At 40.7% G+C, this 21434-nt stretch overlaps 1 protein-coding gene across 9 annotated transcripts in view; it reads left to right on the forward strand.

The window, feature by feature from the left end:
• ACSL4 (acyl-CoA synthetase long chain family member 4) overlaps positions 1 to 21434 on the forward strand; it is a 112393-nt gene that overhangs the window by 88052 nt on the left and 2907 nt on the right. For all 9 annotated transcript variants that reach the window (XM_013064832.2, XM_013064830.2, XM_004769042.3 and 6 more), the window contains 6 exons: positions 1015 to 1154; positions 2071 to 2243; positions 4238 to 4312; positions 6756 to 6947; positions 8212 to 8326; positions 12852 to 13009. In XM_013064832.2, coding sequence (XP_012920286.1) covers positions 1015 to 1154; positions 2071 to 2243; positions 4238 to 4312; positions 6756 to 6947; positions 8212 to 8326; positions 12852 to 13009 — 853 coding nt within the window. The remainder of the gene's footprint in view (positions 1 to 1014; positions 1155 to 2070; positions 2244 to 4237; positions 4313 to 6755; positions 6948 to 8211; positions 8327 to 12851; positions 13010 to 21434) is intronic.

Here is a 21434-nt window from a genome sequence, read left to right on the forward strand (position 1 = left end):
GGACGTAACTCATCTTCTACCTGTAATTTTGTAAGCCCTTGGACCAACATCTCCCCATTTCCCCCCACCCCCTAACTTCTGGCAACCACCAGTCTACTCTCTGTTGCTAAGTTCGGCTCCATGTATAAGTGAGATCATACAATATTTGTCTTTTTCCGTCTGCCTTATTTCATGGAGCAGAATGCAAGAGATGGTTTTGTTGTCTTCATTTGTGAATGGCTCTATTCTGATATGGGAGGAACCATTCCTAAAGTCATTCATGGTAGCACAACTGAATTTATACTGATTGCTACTTCAAATATTTAACCAGGTATTTGTAAATAGATGTGCTTTGTGCAACAATTCTTATTAATTTGTGCTAAATCATTTCAAGAAAACATTTAGTGATAGTCTGGGCCTTTTTGCTTCTCTGTTTTATTTTTTTAATATACTATCTTGGGAATCCCTATATCCCAAACCTAGTTCTATGTTTAATTTTCCAAGGAGCTATGAGCAAGAAGCCTATTCTTTTTTGTTGTCTTAGCTTCTGTTGAAAGGGAATCAAAATATCTAAATTATAGGGACATCGAACTTTAGAAAACTGTATGAATAAACTCTTAAGAAGCTCTGTAAATCTCTCTGCCATGCTCTAACAGTCACAAGGTAGTAGTGAGAAAAACATCAGGATTAGGTTCAACATGGGATTTTGGTGTTTTTTGAAAATAAATGAATATATGTGAAAGAAAAGAATTAAAAAAGGTTTTTTATGTGGGAGGAGAATGAATTTTTTTACACTCTAGTTAGTTAACATTTTTTTTAAAAAATTAGGTAAACTTAGTGCATAGAACTGAAAAACTCCTAGTCTTTTTGAAATAGTGAACAAGTAAATTCAGTGAAATTAATTATGGAATACACATATCTATTATAGTGAAGACTTTTACCTAAGATGTTGTAAACAAGGTATCTTCAACTAAAGACTGTCTCAGTGTTGGTGTAATTCTTTTCAGATTATTGATTATTGTGCTTACCTTTTAGGAAATCATGGATAGAATTTATAAGAATGTTATGAGCAAAGTCCAAGAGATGAATTATATTCAGAAAACACTGTTCAAGATTGGGTATGATTACAAATTGGAACAGATCAAAAAGGGATATGATGCACCACTTTGCAATCTGTAAGTACATTTGATAGACTCTATAGTGTGAGCCTTTAGGTCTTGTGTGTTTCCATCTGGAAACTGACTAAGTAACTGGCAAGTTAAGTTAGTTTGAGCATCAGCACCATCATCATAAGGTTTGCATTTCTCTTTTATTCATTTCTAACCCTCATTACTTACACAGCCAACACAGAGAACCCCAAGCTCTGATTGTGGCAATTTAATAGATTTTAATAATCGAGTGAATAGTTAAGATTCAATTATAAAATTTGGTCTTGTGAAGAAAATCTAGACTTTCAAATCAAGACATTTGAGTTTAAAAAAGGTCACGTCTAACTAAAAGTGATACTCAAGATTTTATTCTGCATAAAGTTTCCAGTGTATTGTCTTCATAGAACAGTATAATAGGTATATGACTATAACGGCTATTTAAAGTGCAGTGCTAGGAGAGTGGAGATGGGGAAACATTTTTCATTAAGAGAAAGAGAAGTTGATAACTAAATGTTCTAAAGAGAGCTGTAATTTATTTCTTTCAATGACATCATTTTCTTTCATTTACTGTATGTCAAAGCAATTTCCTGACACTGCATTCTTTTTTGCTTTTTTAAGAGTTTCTCTGGCATTTTTAAAAATTAAAGTACAGTTGACACATAATGTTCCCTTAGTTTCAGGCATATCACATAATGATTCAACCTCTCCGGATGTTATGCTGGGCTCACCACAGGTGTCACTACCATCTGGCATTTTTCTGCCTTTTTTTAAAGTGTTACTAGTTGTCACTTTGTTAACCTCTCATTAATTACCACCATGGTTCTCAAACTTAGGTGTCCAGCCAAGTTGAGCAGTCTTGCTCAGAGCTTATAAATTAGGATGTCACCAAGAATAACAAATGCATGCATTAAAACAATCCCTCCTCCTTTTTCATTTTCTCAAGGTTACTGTTTAAGAAGGTAAAGGCTTTGCTGGGGGGGAATGTCCGTATGATGCTGTCTGGTGGAGCGCCACTGTCACCACAGACACACCGATTCATGAATGTCTGCTTCTGCTGCCCAGTGGGTCAGGGTTACGGACTCACAGAATCGTGTGGTGCTGGGACAGTTACTGAAGGTAAGTGTTGGTAACGTGGCAAATAATTCAATGTTAGTTGGTGCTGATAAAACCCATTGGCATTAGCTTTAGGAACTATGGTATTTTTATACCTCATTACGTGATATCAGGTTCAGGGCAAACCTGAAGACTTTCAGTAACTTTTAATTGAACTATCACATGTGCCCTTTATTTTTAAGCCTTGTAAATATTTATGCCATTTTGTCAGTCCTCAGAATTCTGTCACCCTGGGCCTTTAAACTTCTCTCTCCAAATGATTCCTTCTTCAGAGAACTGCACTCTTAGAATAAAGTATCATTTTCATGCTCCCTCTTGAACGCATGTTCCCACCCTGACTTCTTGTTTGTTTCCTCTTCTGTCATTTCCATCATCCCATGGCAGTGTTTCTCAACTTTGGCACTACTGAAATCCTGAACCAGAGAGTTCTTTATTGTTTGGGCTGTCTGGTGTGTCGTAAGTTGTTCAGTGGCTGGATAAATGGATAGCAGGGGTAACTCACTCCTCCCAGTTACAGCAGTGGAATAACTGGAAACATTACCAAATATCCCCCGAGGGGCAAAATCATCTTGGATTGGGAAATACTGGGTATGGTAATATTTGGGGGATCATCCCACTTTCACTTTAAGTTCATTATGTTCAGAATCATATGCAACATCCCAGACCATCTCACCACCTCACAAATTGTTTGTGACAGTGGTCTTAGCATCCTTAAATTCATTCAGAGCATTCACTTTAAAGTCATCTAATTAAATATCTTCAACTTGGATCAGATCTTCCCACTTCTTCACTGGACTGGTCCCTCCCTTCATGTCGCCTTTGGCATCCCGCCTTTTATTACTTCACACTGCTCTGCTGTAACAGCCTCTCCCCGGCTGTGCCATGCCTCCATGATTGCACTTTGGATTCATCGTATGTACTTGTTTTAGACACCTCCCCCTCAAACACTGCTTCATTCCCGGCCAGCCGAGCTTTCCAGACATCTTTGATCTGGCGCCATTGTAGCCATTGTCATTTTCCATGATTTCTCATATCTCCTTGTACCTGGCTCTGCTCTCCAGACAAGCCAGTTTTCTTACTCTTTCTCATCTGGGCCTTCTTGCTCTCACCTCTCTGTAGCTTCTGTTCCCTTCTCTTAGAATGCCCTTTGGCTAACTGGTCACAGCTGCCTTTTTATGCTCGACTCCTCAGTGAAGTCTTTCCCAGTTTTACACTGATCTTGCTAGTCTCTGAGGTAACGGTGGTGCTCGCTTCCATGACTGTGCGCTTGAGTATTTAAATGTGCTCTAAATTGCTTCACATGCATTTTGGCTCAGGTAGGTTGTTTGTAAGCTCACTGAGGGCACATAACACATGTGGTCCTTTATGTGTTTTCTCTTTTCAGTATTTAATATAATGCTAGGTTGATTATGGATAGCAGGACTTCCAGCTTACAGAAGAAGAATATCGTCATCATCGTCATCCTCATGTTTGGTAAAAACATTTAAGGTTCATCGAAAACTTAGTTTGTGCTAGGAAGTACTAAGCACCTTCCACACATCATCTCATTGAATCCCTATAGCATATATCCCTATTAAGAAGTAGGTTTTCTTACTCTCCCCATTTAATAGATGAGGAAATGGAGGCTTAGTGGGGTTAAGTAATTTGTCAAGTTGCACAGCCAGTCAGTGAATGGTAGAGAAGGAATTCCACTCCAGATCCATCTTACTATAATCCTAGGTAGGTCATGGTGGAGCGAGCTCTCCTTTACCAGAGGGCTTTGTACTTCATTATCTGAAATACAGCCCGTGAGAAACAAAAATGATGTAACAACAGCTGGTGTTGATTGCACTGTTGAAATGAGCTTGAGATATCGAAACCCTGACCACACTTTGCACTGCACTCACGATGGTCTCTCTTCTGTCATCTGTGAGACTCTGGCTTGGACTCCAGTATTGCTGGTCTCAGGTGGGTCTGAAATGTGTATGCTAATATCTTTGTTTCCTTTTCCCTCATAGTTACTGACTATACTACTGGCAGAGTTGGAGCCCCTCTCATTTGCTGTGAAATTAAGCTAAAAGACTGGCAGGAAGGTAAGAATTTTATGACAAGTTCCACTGGTTCTAGATATGCTGCACACCACCTTGAGCATCAAGATGCCCAGTCCTTAAAGTGTTAGGTGGTCTGTGGTGCTGTGTGAGTCTTTTCTGCTGCTCATACCCCATGCTTGCTTTCTCCTTGGTAACATCATCAGGTTCCGAAGAGGAAAAGAAAATCTCTAGAATACAGGCGTGGTGATTCTGAACTTGAGAAAACTTGATGATAAAGAGGAAAAACATTCTTAGTGGGCCATTCCCTAGGTTTGGAGAAGATGTATTCCATCTTTTGAATCTCAACTTTGCTAGTGAGGAGGTTGGGGCTGGGAAATGAATCCTCAGATTGTTAGGGGATTGAGTGACTGATCACACACACACACACACACACACACACACACACCAACAACCCCTTAGCTTTTGACCCCAGGAAATATTTTCACAGTTGAGACTCAATTCTCCAGCTATTTGTATAATTTTATTTTTATATGTGACTACGAAGAGGAGCCTGGGCTTTACAGACATTGGCAATAATCCTTTTTCTAAATCAGCTAAAGGCAAAAGTGAACCAGTGTACCTGAAGAAAGTGTGACAAATACGAAATATGTGCATTAATTGCAAAATAATTAGCAGCCTGGCTTTGCCAGATGAAGCAAAAGTAATTAGAAACTTAAAATTTTAAAAGGGAATATTCACCTTGGGATGGAGCCGTAGACTGAAAATTTAAAGGACCGGTTAGTTACCTTTTAGGACAATTCCCCTAGGTTGTTCAAACTCAAGAAAATGAATGGGCTTTATCTGACATATACTTGAAGTCCCTGAAATTGTTTCTCTTCTTCGACTTTATTAAGATGTATATTGTTTCAGTGCTTCACAAGCAAATGGCCACTGAACCACATTTAAAATCCAGTTGCATTCCCAAGAGTTTTGCATCTTGGGAATGAGTCCTCCCAGGCCGTGACATTCCAATTCTAGGATAGAAATCTGGAGAGAATATAGGGAATATGGGTCTGGCTCTGTTGAGTCTCGGCATCACAATTGTTTTTGTTCGATGGGTTATTTATGAGGCAGTGAAATCAGAGAAACGAGGTATATTGCTACAACTTGGTAAGGCAAATTTTGCCTCTAATTTTTGTTTCTGATTTTCTGGCATCGAGCCTTAATATTCATTGGGGGAGTGGGTCCATTTGTGCAAATGTATTTGGGAATTTTTCTTGCTGTGAAGGAACCTTTGCTCTCTAGAATAGGAATGATCTTAATGTTTTATGTACAGTGGGTTTTGTCCAATTCAAATACTGACTAGTTTAAAATTTTTAAGAGCAGCTTTAATTGTTTTAGGACATAAAATCCAATCAACATCTCAGATTATGAATTCAGATTTTTGTATATTTCCCTTCAGGTAAGCAAGCAAGTTTTACTCAGTAATAAACAGGTAATGAGTAGTGGTAAGAGATTCTAGAGTTATTGTCAATTATTTCAGTGTTCTCACTTTTAAAGTCATGACTGGTTATAGGCAAAGTTAAGAAAATAAAGTTTCCCTCCTTTTTCTCCTAGCCTCCCTTTCCCTCTTTCTACCTGCTCTCTTGTATTAAACCCTTAAAAAAGAGTGAGTGCATGTACATGTACTCATGTACATGAGAGAGAGAAAGGGAGAGGGAGAAAGGGAGGTGCCTGGCTAGCTCAGTCGGTTATGGATCTGCCTTCAGCTCAGGTCATGATCCCTGGGTCCTGGGATGGAGCCTAGCATCTGGCTCCCTGCTCAGCGGAGAGTCTGCTACTCCCTCTGCCCCTCCTCCCGCTCACGCATGCGTGCATGTGTGCATACTCTTTCTCTCTCTCTCTGTCTAAAACAAAATCTTAAAAAAAAAAAGGAGAGAAAGAAACAAACCCTAAGAGACTCTTAATGATAGAGAGCAAACAGCATCAATGGAGGGAAGTGGGTGGGGGAGAGGCTAGATGGAGGATGGGGATTAAGGAGGGCGCTTGTGATGGGCACTGGGTATGTGTAAGTGATGAAACACTGAATTCTGCTCCTGACGCTGATACTGCACTGTATGTTACTAACAAAAATGTAAACAAGATTAAGCAAATAAAACGTCTTTAGGGAAACAATCTGAAATACATTGATGACCGCATACTAGTAACTTATAACAGCTTCAAGTGTTACCCTTCTTGGGGGTACTTTTGTCTTAACAGAGCTCTATGAAGCCCATTTTGAAGTGTGAAAATTTTTTCACACTGGGGAGGTTTGGTATAGTTGGTGGCTGGTGATTATCATCGAGCCTTCCTTGCTGCTTCTCACATCCATGGAATAAATATAAACTAATATTCTCACCAGAAGTGACAGAAAATTTGATCCACAGAATCAGTGTAAGAGTTTTAAGAATTAATGCAAGTACATTCTGTGTTAGAACAGTAACTAATTTCATTTAATGTCTTCCAGGCGGTTATACAATTCACGACAAGCCGAACCCCAGAGGTGAAATTGTAATTGGTGGACAGAATATCTCCATGGGCTATTTTAAGAATGAGGAGAAAACAGCAGAGGATTATTCTGTGGATGAAAATGGACAAAGGTGGTTTTGTACTGGTGATATTGGAGAATTTCATCCTGATGGATGTTTGCAGATTATAGGTCAGTGTATTCTCATTTTGCAAGAACACAAAGATTACACAAAAGAGGGTTTTTTTGGTCAACTACACATGGCACTGTATAACCATCTACTGTAACATACCCTACCTAGAATACCATAGAACACCACAGAGTAGAATCCCTCCCCACTTACCTCCCCACTCGAGAAGCAGTGTGGACACATTACTTTCCCTAGTGGCTATTTATATAGCCCCAGTTATCCCTGAACCTTAGAAAATTATAAATTCTCAATAGCAGTCCATTCTTCTGAGAATGTCGGTTGGTTTGACACTGCTCTCACTGAGCCAACTGAGATAGACTTTGAACTCCAAGAGAGCCTTTATGCTATTCACTTTAAGCAGGCAGAACCTGAAAGTAAAATTCAATGAGCTAGCTGGCAAGGACCAGTCTTTAGGGTCCCAGTCCAGTCCTTTTCAAGCCATCAGATTTCCTCAGTTGTATCTCCAGTGGTCCATTTAAATCTGTCCCTGGACCCATGCCTGACCTGAATATAGTTAGAGATCTCCCGGGAAAAGTGGTTCTTCATCTAGAAGTTAGATCTGCTGGGGAAATCCCCAGTAAGCATGGTTCAATCTCGAACCAATCCCTTCCCCTCCCCTGCTTTTTTTTCCCCCTTGATCCTTATTTGCCCTGGCATCAAAGGTAGTTTCTATGGGCATGTAGAGTGGGTTAGGCTAGAGGTAGGCAAGCTGGCACTTGTACGAAAGTCGTAAGGCAATGGATGATTATTCAAGCCATGCCATCCTGTGCCAGGAGCCCTGTTGTTTTAACAAGATGATGTCAAATATGGGAAATAGGGAATTCACGTTAATTAATTGTGTTCCCTATGCCTGACATTGTGCTACATGCTTGTGTCAATATCTCTGATCAAACTGAGAGCTGGAGAGGTCGGCTGTCGTGCCCAGGCTCACATGGCTTATAATGGGCCAAGCCGCCCATTCAAATCGAGTGCGCTCAGATCCTTTTCCTTCTATTCACTTGATTATGGTGGTTAAGATTATAGTAAGATACCGAAGCATTCTGTATGGGGTCTAACATTTTAGCCAGTACTTCTTCAGCTAGGTATTTTCTTTTTAAGTGATGTGCATGGGCAAGCATTATATTTAAGAAGATTTGAGGAGACTTTAGAAGAAATCTCTTTGTCACTCAAGATGACGGCAGTGAGAGTGAAAGAAAATCAGAATTGTATATACCTTAATAAAATGGACTGTGGGTGACTTAACATTCCTCATTTTTCATCTTACAGATCGTAAGAAAGACCTGGTGAAGTTGCAAGCAGGAGAATATGTATCTCTGGGAAAAGTAGAAGCAGCACTGAAGAATTGTCCACTTATAGACAACATCTGTGCATTTGCCAAAAGGTAATTTTTCAAAAGTTGCATTTGTGCTTCCTTGTACTCACGGTGGAAGGACAACTGGAAGACATTTTGATCATTTGTAATCATAAGGGAAACACCAACATTTCATCAGCACTGGGGAATGTTAAACATTTCTGAAAGTTAACCAGCCTGAAGATCATTTGAGATAATGGAGCCATTTTTTTAAAAAAGGTTTTATTTATTTATTTGACAGAGAGAGAGAGCACAAGTAGGCAGAGAGAGAGGCAGGCAGAGAGAGAGGAGGAAGCAGGCTCCTCGCTGAGCAGAGAGCCCAATGCGGGGCTCAATCTCAGGACCCTGAGATCATGACCTGAGCCGAAGGCAGAGGCTTAACCCACTGAGCCACCCAGGTGTCCCTAACAGAGACATTTTAACTAAATCTTCAACACCTACAACGTCTTGCTAAATTACTTAGCTGTGCCACAGAACTTACTTCATTGAACATCCTTAACAACTGAGATAAGTTGTGAAGTAATTTCCTAGGAAGTTTACACAGCTACTACAGTTTTTGAAATAAAAAAATCTAAGGGATTGGACCATTTTCTTTTTGTGTTAATAGGGTTTATTTTTAGGGGCTTTATCACACCCTTTAAAAAATGTAACTGTAGGGGTGCCTGGGTGGCTTGGTGGGTTAAACCTCTGCCTTTGGCACAGGTCATGATCTCAGGGTCCTGGGATCCAGCCCCACTTCAGGTTCTCTGCTCAGCAGGGAGCCTGCTTTTCCCCCCTCTCTCTGCCTGCCTCTCTGCCTACTTGTGATCTCTGTCTGTCAAATAAATAAATAAAATTAAAATGTAACTGTAAAAAAAACCCCCACAGAACATAAAAGTTATCATCTTAACCATTTCTAAGTGTATAGTTGACTAGTGTTGTGTATATTTACATCATTGTGCAGTCAGACTCTAGAACTTTTTATCTTGCAGAACTGAAACTTTCTAGATATTAAACAACTCCCCATTTTCCTTGGCTCCAGACTCTGGCCCCCACCATTCTCCTTCCTGTTTCTGTTAATATGACTAGTCTAGATACCTCATATAAATAGAATCATACAGTATTTCTCTTGTGACTGGCTTCCTTCACTGAGCATAATGTCCTCAGGGCTCATCTATATTGAAGATGTCAGAATTTCCCTTCCTTTTTCAGGCTGAGTAATGTTCCACTGGATGGGGTTACCTGGGTGGCTCAGTGGGTTAAGCCTCTGCCTTTGGCTAAGGCCATGATCCCAGGATCCTGGGATCAAGCCCCATGCTGGGCTCCCTGCTCAGGAGGGAGTCTGTTTCTCCCTCTCCCTCTGCCCCTCCCCTGGCTCATACTCCCTCTCTTTCTCTTTCCTCTCTCTCAAATACATACATAAAATCTTTTAAAAATGTTCCATTGGGTGTATAGACCATATTTTGTGTATCTATTCATCCATCAATGGCCAACTTTGGTGGCTTCTGCCTCTTGACTATTGCGAATCCTACTGCTATGAACATGGTTATACAAATATCTCTTCAAGATCCTACTTTTAGTTCTTCCAGATATATACCCAGATGTGGGATTGCCGGGTCATATGGCCATTCCATTTTTTATCTTTTGAGGAACCACCATACTGTTTACCACAGCTGCAGCACCATTTTTACATTCTACCAACACTGCTCAAGGGTTCACATTTCTCCACATCCTCACCAACACTTATTTCTCTTTTTTTGATAGGAGTCATCTTAATGGGTGTGAAGGGCTATCTCCCCGCTCATGATTAGTGACATGGAACAGTTTTTCATATGCTCTTTGGCCATTTGTGTATCACCTCTGGAGAAATCTGAAGTCTTTTGCTCATTAAAAATTTGTTCTCTCTTCTTTGCAAGTTACACAATATAGTTTTATCCACTGTAGTCAACATGCTTTACATTAGATCCTCAGACCCTATCTATCTTCTAGCTGAAAGCTTGTACCCTTTTACCAACCTGTTCCTATTTCCCCCAGTCCCTGGCAACGACTTCTACTCTGAGTTTCACTTTTTTTTTTTTAATGATTCCACATGTAAGTGATACCATGCAATATTTGTCTTTCTCTGGTTTATTTCACTTAATATGACACCCTCAGGGTTCATCTGTGTTGTCACAAATGGCCGAAGTTTCTTTCTCTTAGCTGAATGATATTTCCTTGTGTGTGTGTCTTAGCTGAATGATATTTCCTTGTGTGTGTGTACACACCCAACATGTTCTTTATTCATTCATCCATTGACGAACACAGGTTGTTTCTCTATCTTGGCTTTTGTGACTAATGCTGCAGTGAACATGGGAATTCAGATACCTCTTCAATATCTTTTCATATTCTTTGGATTTATATTTCTTTGTCCAAGCAATTGGATTGCTAGATCATACAGTAATTCTATTTTTTGTTTTGCCTTTTTTTTTTTTTTAAGGAACATCCACATTGTTTTCTATGGCGGCTGCACCAATTTACCTTCCCACCAACAGTGTGCCATGTTCCCTTTTCTCCACATCCTTGCCAACACTTGTTATCTCCTGTCTTTTTGATGATAGCCATACTGACAGGCTTGAAATGTTATCTTATTGTGGTTTTGATTTGCATTTATTTCCCTGATGATGAGTGATGCTGAGCACCTTTTCATGTGCCTGCTGGCCGTTTGTATGTTGTCTTTGGAAAAATGTCTATTTGCTTTCTCAACCCATTTTTTAAAAGATTTTATTTATTTATTTGATGGACAGAGATCACAAGTAGGCAGAGAGGCAGGCACAGAGTGGGGGAGCAGGCTCCCTGCTGAGCAGAGAACCTGATGTGGGGCTCGATCCCAGGACCCTGGGATCATGACCTGACCCGAAGGCAGAGGCTTTAACCTACTGAGCCACCCAGGCGCCCTCAACCCATTTTTTAATAAAGATTTTTATTTATTTATTTGACAGACAGAGGTCACAAGTAGGCAGAGAGGCAGGCAGAGAGAGAAGAAGGGGAAGCAGGCTCCCCACTGAGCAGAGAGCCTGATGCAGGGCTCAATCCCAGGACCCTGGGATCATGACCCAAGCCGAAAGCAGAGGCTTTAACGCACTGAGCCACCGAGGTGTCCCTCAGCCCATTGTTTAATTGGATTTTTTCCCTCTTGAGTTGCAGGACTTCTTCTTGCATTTTGGTTATTAACCCATTACTAGATAAATGATTTTCAAATACTTTCTCCCGTTCTGTAGGTTGCCTTTTTTAAAAGATTGGTTTATTTATTTGCGGGGGAGGAGAAAAGGGAAAGGGAAGATCTCAAGCAGACTCCCCACTTAGTGAGGAACCCAATGTGGGGCTCAATGTGGGGCTCGAGCTCATGACCCTGAGATCATGACCTGTGCCAAAATCAGGAATCAGATGCTCAACTGACTGAGCCACCCAGGCACCCCTGTATGTTGCCTTTTCGTTTTGCTAATGGTTTTCTTGGCTGTGCAGAGCTTTTTAGTTTGATATAGTGCCACTTGTTTATTTTTGCTTTCGTTGCCTTTGTTTTTGGTACCAAATCCAACAACACACGTTGTTAAGGCTGATGTCAAGGAGGTTACCCATACTCTTTTAGGAGTTTTATAAGTTTAGGTCTTTGGCCATATTTTAATTGGGTTACTTGCGTTTTCTTTTTTGCTGTTGTGTTACAGGAGTTCTTTATATAGTTTAGATATTAACTTCTTATCAGCTATATGGCTAACCAATACTTTCTCCAGCTCCATAGATTGACTTTTCACACTGTTGACTATGTCCTTTGATATGCTGAAATTTTTAAATTTTTATTGTACTCCCATTTATCAGTTTTTTCTTTTATTGCCTCTGCTTTGGGTGTCAAAGCATTGTCAAATCCAGTGTCATGAATCTTTTCCCCTATATATTCTTTTAGACATTTTATAATTTTACCTCTTACATATTTAGTCCTTGATCCTTTTTGAGTTATTTTCATGTGTAGTGTTGACTGAGGGTCCAATTTCATTTCTTTACGAAGGGATATCCAATTCTCTGAACACTCATTTGTTAAAGAGACTGTCCTTTCCCCATTGAGTGGTGATGGCACCCTTATTGAACATCATTTGACCATATGTGCAGGGATTTATTTCTGGGCTTTCTGTTCTGCTCCATTGGTTAAATGTCTATCTTTATGCCAGTACTATGGATTTTATTACTTCTTTTTTTTCAAGATTTTATTTATTTAACACACACACACACAGAGAAAGAGAGAGAGAGAGAGAGAGAGAGAATAAGCAGGGGGAGTGGCAAGGAGAGGGAGAAGCAAGCACCCTTCTGAGCAGAGAACCCAACATGGCGCTCGATCCCAGGGTCCTGGGATCATGACCTGAGCTGAAGGCAGACCCTTAACTGACTGAGCCACCCAGGTGCTGTGGGTTTTATTACTTCTTAATGAAACTGTAACACTTAACAGAAATATGTATTTGAAATTATGTGTACTGTTCAAGTCGATAATGTAAAAATGATTGTTCTCAATGTTTTAATTTCCATTTTGTGTTATTTTCTAAATTTTTAGTGATCAGTCCTATGTGATTAGTTTTGTGGTTCCTAATCAGAAAAGGTTGACACTTTTGGCACAACAGAAAGGAGTGGAAGGATCTTGGGTTGATATCTGCAATAATCCTGCCATGGAAGCTGAAATACTGAAAGAAATTAGAGAAGCTGCCAATGCCAGTAAGTAAGAAATTGCTTGTCTACTAAGTACCTAGAAGTCATTTAATGATGTTTTATGCATTAGGCTCTTTGAGATGTCTATCTATTTTGTTTTCATAATACAGGGTTTTTAAAACCTACTCTTTTTATGGCTTTTCTCCCCCAAGTTCTGTGTTTGTGTCTTTATCTGAGACTACTTTTATATGGTTGTTGGACCTCTTGTTTTCATCCTCTAGATTTATTATCCTTTTTTCCCTTTTGTTTTCTATCTTGTCCTTTTTGTTTTATATTCTGGCAGAATCCTTCCACTTTGTCATCTCTCTGTCTATTGAATTTCCAACTTCCAGTGTCAGAATTTTAGTTTTCAAGAGCTCTTTCCTCTTTTCTCCATGTTCTTTTAATAGCATCCTATTGCTCTTTCATGAACGCACTCACTGTGTTGCCTCTTATTCCCCCGAGGATGTTCAAGGTATTCCTTTTCTGCGTATTCTTCTCCTGTTATTGGTCATTTCCTACAAGCTCCACTTCCTGCTTGCTTTGCTCATAGCCTCTCCTATACCCATTGGTCCCTGTCTGTCCATTCATACTTGAGAACAAGGCACTAAAATAGTGTTTGGAGAGGTCACTGGGCTTCACTGAGAGGTTATTCAAAGTTAGTATCTGAAGTCATCCCATTTCTGTAAAGATTTCTTGAGTCTCTTGCCTGGAGGATAGTAGCATGACTGCCCATTTGGGGCCCAAAAAGAAGAAATTGGAAAAGGGCAGAGGGTGGGGTGGGTGGCTCTTACCCTCACAGCATCCTTTTGTTTTCAGCTCTGTTCCCTCCTCCTGTCATACCTAGTGTCCTTGGAGTCCTGAGTCTTTCTCATTCAGCCTTTCCAAAAAGTAAACCTGTTGCCATCCTGCTTAAGGAAGAGCAAGGCAATTTTCTTCTTGGAGAAGAGCTATCCTCTGAAAAAGGGCAAGATTTTCTTCTTGGAGAAGAGCTGTCCTCTGAAAAAGGGCTGAGGACCAGAACTCTCTTTTCAGAGGTGTATCCCTCACCTCTGTCTTCAGAGGCATGGGCTCAAGAGGTCCATTTGCCTCTCACTGGTGTCCTCTGTTGGCAGTGAGCTTTTATATCTTTCTTCTTTTTTTGGCAGTTAGCTTTAACTCCCTCAACTCTCCATCAGTTACTGCTAGTCCGTTTGCTTTGGGTCTTCCAAAATTTTGTTGACTACTCACCCAGTGTCCTCTTTCTCTCATCTCAGCTGTTTCCTCGTGGTTACTACCTTTTTTTAATTTAAAAGATTATTTTAAACTGTTTAAATTACTTTCCAAGGGAACAGAGAGAAACTGTGAACTCTTCATGTTTGTGGGTTTTTTTAAGATTTTATTTATTGATGTGACAGAGAGAGACACAGCGAGATAGGGAACACAGGCAGGGGGAGTGGGGGAGAGAGAGAAGCAGGTTTCCCACGGAGAAGGGAGCCCGATGTGGGGCTCGATCCCAGGACCCTGAGATCATGAACTGAGCCAAAGGCAGATGCTTAACAACTGAGCCAACAAGGCACCCAACTCTTCATGTTTATTAGGAAGCTATTAACCTAGTTTTAACCTGTTGCTTTCTCTCCTAAAAAATGAAGACATCATTTTCCTGATTAGGTTATGTATACTCATCATAAAATACTAGAGAGTACAGAAAATTATAAAGGAGGAAGTAAAAAAAAATCACTTTCTAGTAGTTATCTTTGGGTGGTAATGTTACATTGTTTATGGTATACATACCCAGCCTGTCAGCATCAGTGACCTATTTCTAAGTCAGTAGATACAGAATTGCATTGTCATTTTCAATAGCTAAATAGTATTCCAGCATAGGAATATCCACTTAAGTCTTTGTTGGATTTTAGGGTGAGTTCCTCTCCCTGGCAACACACTATAAACAAATGTAACATATTATCATGTTTGTTTGTTTGTTTATTTATTTATTTATTTATTTAGAATCCCTGGAAATGGAATTTCTGAGTCAAAGAAAATGTATATTTTAAAGGCTTGTTTCCAACTCTGTTGCCATATAAGTTCCTGGTCACTCAGAAAACCTGTAGACATGTTTATGCTTTTATCTGACGTATATAAGCACCGCTATTTCCCTAACTAGTCTACTATAATTTATTCTTTTAAATTAACTATTTAGGTCTACTCACTAGTTGATAATATTAACTACCAGGTTGAAATAAAAAAATTATTTTTCCCCAAGAAGAACATTTATTTTAAAGATTTTGTTTATTCATTTGAGAGAGAGAGGGAGAGAGTGAATGAGCATGAGCAGGGGGAGGTTCAGACAGAGAAAGAGAAGCAGGCTCCCCACTGACCCGGGAGCCCAACATGGGGCTTGATCCAGGACCCTGAGATCATGACCTGAGTTGAAGGCAGACACTTAACCCACCAGGCCACCCAGGCCCCCCAGCTCCACCAAGAAGTAGTTAACTTCTTGTAGTTAACTCTAGACACTATGAAGTTTTAAATGACAGATGGCTTATTAACATATACGAAATTAAGTTTATGACCCTAAAAACAGGCACTTACTGTTTTTTTCCTGAAGATGGCTTTGTCAGCTATAGTATTATTGATATACTACACTTTTTATACTACTGTCACTGGGTTCCCAGAATTTTCTTTGCTACAGATCCTAATTTTTTTTAAATTCACTATTTCAAAAAGTATTTCAGCCAATAGGCTGTTATTCTTATTCACTCTCTGAATGTACTGATGGGGAAAATGCAACTTAAATAATTTGTCATTGTACATTTCACCGTGTAAAAGCAATAATGGGGAAAGTCAACCTGGATCACAATCAGATGAAAAGTGGAATAAAATTCTAGGACCTGCTGGATTCTCATAACTTTCCTAGACTGAGGCAGGAAATCAAACAATTGATGATTTCGATAATACACAATCATCATGAGCTTCAATGTATAAATCCTAGTTTTCCTGTGCCACAAAATACTTATCTTGCCAAACTTTTGCTTCCAATGACAATTTCAGAGACTGAATGCAAAAAGTATAAAATAGTCTTGGTTGTATTCAGCTAAATCTGCCTGAAATCATACATCTTTTATAGATGGCCTCTTCATGTTTTAAATAGAAGCATGAGGTACCTAACCCGACCCAGCATGGGTGCAAGCGCACAACAAAGCCAGTCACTGAGACAGCGAGTGTACAGGAAGGAGAGGGCTTATTTGAGAGGCAGCCGAACCAACAGGAGGGCAAGTCTCACATCCACTTCCCCGAAGGGGGAGAGCACAGGGTTTTTTCTTAGTTTTTTGGTTTTTCTTTTTGTTTTTTCAAATAATCTTAGTGGTTGGGAATACATACATACGGAGGAAGAGGGGCGGATTTACAACTCTTAATGAGGAAAGACGGAGCTTGCGCGTTGAGCAAACAGACAAGTAATATACATCTCATTTCACTTTGGGGTAGAGACTTAACATTAAAGTGAGACAAAATTTGGCCCCTGCCTTCAGGAGGTCATCTTAGGACAAGGTGAGGGGCTAGGTGCAAACTCTGTGAACCAGTAAAACTGGATGGGGTCTCCGGCTCCTTATCTCCGGGAAGGAATGTATTCTGAGCCTTGCTTGTTCATAGGCTGAAACCATACTCTTTGACCTTCAGTTTATGCCTCTGCCAAGGGGGCTCGTGGATTTGTTGTTGGGGTCTGGAAAGAAAGAGTATAGCTAATTCAGGAGAAACAGGTCTCTGAAAAACAAGCTCGAAATTTCCTGTTTCAACCTCATTGACCTTATGTGCATGGTTTCACTTTCCCTTGCTTTATAGTCCTTCCTCGATCTTGAGGATCTTGAGGGAATTGGGACAGTGACCACTCTGGCTGCTTCCTGCTGGAAAAGGGCAGTTTCTAGATTTGAGGAAAGAGGCAACTTTGTACTTTGTTAGAAAATTTCCTGGTATTTAGCTTAATGTGGACATTTGGCGCAATCAATATATTAGTTCCTTTTTTGATTGTTTTAGAACCATACTGGAAAGCATTTTTGATGATTACATATTTAGTTAATGCAATGTAAATAATGTAAAGATAACCCAAATCTTAATAGTCCCTGTACCATTGACCTAATGCCTTCAGGGTTCTAGGAAATGTGTCCAATAAACCAGTCAATTCCCACACATCTCTGGGGAAATTCCTGGCAGCCAAGTGGCACACTCTCTGATTTTATCTGAGTGAGTTTTACTTGGGTCAGAAGGATTATCTAAACACTGCAGTTTGGTTAGAAATGGCACATATCCGAGCCTGTTGTGCATAGATAATATAGTCTTGAGCAATGTGACCATCAACATTGCTATCTTGTGACCAACAACTACCTAGGCTAACAAATGTATTTTCTTTTTGTTGGGCAACAGTGACAAGAGCAGTTTTGTTGGTGAACACACCTAAGGTGATAGAAAGATTCTTCCTCATGTGTTCATGAGCCCTTATTCCCCACCAGGGTAAAAACGTTCTCCCCAACAAACATCAGATTCTATCCTCCTGGTAGGCAGGAGGTGTCGATTCCCTTTTTTGTTTGATGAAAAGGTTTAAGGGGGTTAGTGCAGTGACTGGGTTCCTTGAGATTGTGACTAGAGAAAGGGGGGACCAAATTTTTAAATCAACAGATTTATCTTCCAACTGCCAAGACATGGCTCCCCCAGATCTGGTTAGAAGTAGTGGGGAGATCCCCCTTTAGACCAAGATTTTTCTTAGAAAAATATCACACAGATGATTGTGTGTATTGTTCCCTTGTAGCTAGAGTTGTGTTGTGGACCTTAGGGAACAGGTGTGCTCCTCATCTCCTGCAGCAGTCTTAGAGAAGGTCAGTTCAGTTAAACGGCTGTCTCATTTCGGGAGGTGGTGGGGCAGGTGGGCCTTCAAACTTAGGCCTATATTATGCAAGCAGGCAGGGAACTAATAAGTGACATTTCTCTGGAAACAAAAAGAAAATAGACGTTAGTGGTTGGGGGAAAGGATAAACCCCCTGTCCTGAGTCCTGAGAGCTGCCAGTGAGATGGTTTCTAGATATCAGGTGTGAAGCATCTTTAGCTGGAGGGAGGGCAGGCATTGGCCACTGGACAGATTTCCCTGGCTTGCCATTCTAATGTCTCTGGTGATCTTTTCGAGTGGCCCATGCACAGCAGCAGGTAAGAAGGTTGTCTAAAGTTGAGCCGCTGTGGCCATTTCACTGACATTCATTTCAAGTAGCCTAGCATCTGTTCCTAGGGTTTTAGAAAAAGGGCTGTTTTCATTTTAAATCATTTCGAGGGATTGGAAGAAAGTTGGACGCCTCGGTTGGAAGGGTCATAGGCAGATACTCAGGGAGAAGAAATCAGTACCTGGCTGAGTTTTATAGGGAAACAACAAACACTCAAAAAACAGTTAATCAGAAGTAGCATCTGACAACCACAAAGCCTTTTTTATTTTTATTTTTTCAATTTTATTTTAATGCCAGTATAGTTAACATACAGTGTTATGTTAATTTCTAGGGTACAATATAGGGTACAATACAGTTCCAGACGCCTCCCCATAACTGAGCTGTAATGTTTCAGTAGGTAGACATGGTTAATTTGAGCAAGTTTCATGTTCCTTTACTACCTGTTCAGGAGAGGACAAGGTTGGTTGGTTGGTTTGTTTTTAACATTTACAGGGGTTGAGATTATATACATATTGATGAAAAGGGTGGGGGAACATGACTCTTTTTTTAAGATTTATTTATTGAGAGAAAGAGTGTGGGGGAGAGAGGAGAAGGAGAGTGAGTGTTAAGGAGACTCCATGCTGAGCGGAGAGCCTGAGGCGGGGACTGGACCTCACAACCCCGAGGTCATGACCTGAACAGAAACCAAGAGTCGGATGCTTAATCAACTGAGCCACCCCAGCGCGGGAAGCTTAACGATTCTTAAGAAAGATGGAGTGTGGACTTTGAGCAAACATTTGTAACCTGTATGCTGAGTTGTTGGGGATGCAGACTTAATATTAAAATGAGGCAAAATTTGGCCCCTGCTTTCAGGAGGTCCTCTTTGGACAAGGTGAAGGGCTAGGTGCAAGCTCCATGAACCAGTATAAACTGGATGGGGTCTCGGATTCCCTATCTCTGGGAAAGAATGCTTGCAGAGCCTTGCTTGTTCACAGGCTAAAGCCATACCCTTGGCCTTCAGTTTATGCCTCTGCCAGGGGAGCTAGTGGATTTGTTGTTGGGGTCTGGAAAGAAAGAGTAGCAGATTCGGGAGAAACAGGTCTCTGAAAAACAAGCTTGAAATTTCCTATTCATTTCAGCCTCATTGACCTTTCGGGCATGGTTTCAGGTATAGGTAGTATCTATCTTAAGAATACAGAGTAATAGGGGCATCTGGGTAGCTTAGTCAGGTAAGTGTTGGACTCTTAATTTGGCTCAGGTCGTGATCTCAGGGTCATGGCATGGAGCTCCAGGTTGGGCACTATGCTAGGCATGGAGCCTGCTTGAGAGTCTCTCTCTCTCTCAAGAGCTCTCTCTCTCTGCCACTAACCCTCTCCCTACCCGCTCATATGTGTGCTCGCTTGCTCTCAAATAATTATAAAGTCTAATTTAAAAGAGAAGAATACAAATTAGTAGTTTTGTGGTTATTTGAGAAAGACCAGTGGCTTGAAATGTCGACATTTGCTGCCACCTGTAGGCTCTGTTTCATAATGTAGGTAATTTCGATAAAATGGCATGCATAAAATGCTGTTTGTTTTTTCTTCCCCCTGCTCTTTCTCACTTGCTGGCAGTGTATCCTGTTTGCCCATTGTTCTCTAAAGCTTGTGGTACTAGATAATATTTAGGAGTTCCCAAAATGAAACCTCTCATGTAGCCTTTTCCCCACTTTGAACAGGAATTTAGTTAATAAAAATGAAATATAGTGACTTTTATGAATAGGGCCTATGTAAATAAGGAAAAGAATATGAAATAAAAGGTTCTGGAGCCAAATCTGTACTTGAGAATGGAAGTGTTTCTTTGAGAACCAAATGTGAACTTGGGGAGCAGATGGGTTTACTTTGGGCCTCTCTCCTCCCCATAACTGAGCTGTGATGTGTCAACAGAATAGATATAGTAAATTTGAGCAAATTTCCTGTTCTTTTACTGCCTCTTCAGGGGCTACTTTTAGGAATTTGGCTCTATGTAATTTGAAGGATTATTTTTCCACACTCAGATATTTTTCTCTCATTTTAATGAGAAATTCAGTAATTGAAGCAAGCTTTCCTAAACCTCCAGGCCAGTATTAGGTCAAAAACTTCCATGAATTTGAGGTTTTGGCACCTGTCATGGAAACCTAGTTGTTTCTAAAGTCACCCAGGCTGGTTAGCGGTAGGCTGTACCCATGCAGATCCATGTCCCTTCACCTCATGCCATATAGCTCCTCTGTAGCTTGACATTGCCGTTAAGGGGCTGTCAGGATTTTCAGGATGAGCCTGTATTAATAGTAAGTAGCTTGAGGGGATATAATTGAATTTAAAATTATGGAGTACTTGATTGATTGATTGCGTGGCCTCATTACCTCTCTCCACACGCGCTGAGTTGTTTAACTCTGATACAGTATGTGCTGTCTCACATCCTTATGCCACTGAAGTGTGAAATTCACCATCCCCCTTTTGATTCTTCCTTGAGTGTTGAATACAGCTCCTGAAGAACAGTTGTCTAGAGGCATAGTTTTCCGCAGAATGAATGAACACATACGTCCACATTTATCGAGGGCTCTTGATGGAGCCCCATGGATGGCAGGGAACAAAAGACCCCTGCTTGCATGGAGCTTGCCTTCTAGTAGGTCAGACGGGGATTTATAATCTGTGGGCTGGTGAGAAGCATTCTGAAGAAAGTGTAATGTCCAGGGTGCCTGGGTGGCCCAGTCAGTTGGGCGTCTGCCTTCAGCTCAGGTCATGATCCCATGGTCCTAGGATCGAGCCCCGCCTCTGGCTCCCGGGTCAGAGGGAAGCCTGCTTTTCCTCTCCAGTCTGCTCCCCCTGCTTGTGTTCTCTCTCTTGCTGTGTCTCTCTCTGTCAAATAAATAAATAAAATCTTTAAAAAAAAAAAGTGTAATGTCAGAGGATAGAGAGGCTAAGCAGACTCAGGGACTCCTGTTCTGAAGGGTCCAGGAGGCCTTCTCTGAGGAGCGGCATTTGAGCGGACACCGAAATGGAGTAAGAAAGTGAGCTAGGCAGCTACCAACAGGGAAGATGAGCCCAGGCAGAGGAAATGACAAATAGGAAGACTCGAAAGAGGAGGGTGTCTACATATACAATAGAATTAAAAAAAAAAATGTGTGGGCTAAAACTACATGCAACTGAAACGATTTATGTACACTTCAAGAACTCTACAATGAAACTGAGATTGTAAGATACTAGCACCCTAAATTAACCAACCCTTCCCCTCTCCCCTGTCCCTCCCTCTCTCCTACCTCCCCCCTTCTCATT

The sequence above is a fragment of the Mustela putorius genome, unplaced genomic scaffold (genome assembly GCF_011764305.1).
Source record: "Mustela putorius furo isolate JIRA1106 unplaced genomic scaffold, ASM1176430v1.1 tig00003901_pilon_pilon_pilon, whole genome shotgun sequence".
Classification (NCBI taxonomy): Eukaryota; Metazoa; Chordata; class Mammalia; order Carnivora; family Mustelidae; genus Mustela; species Mustela putorius.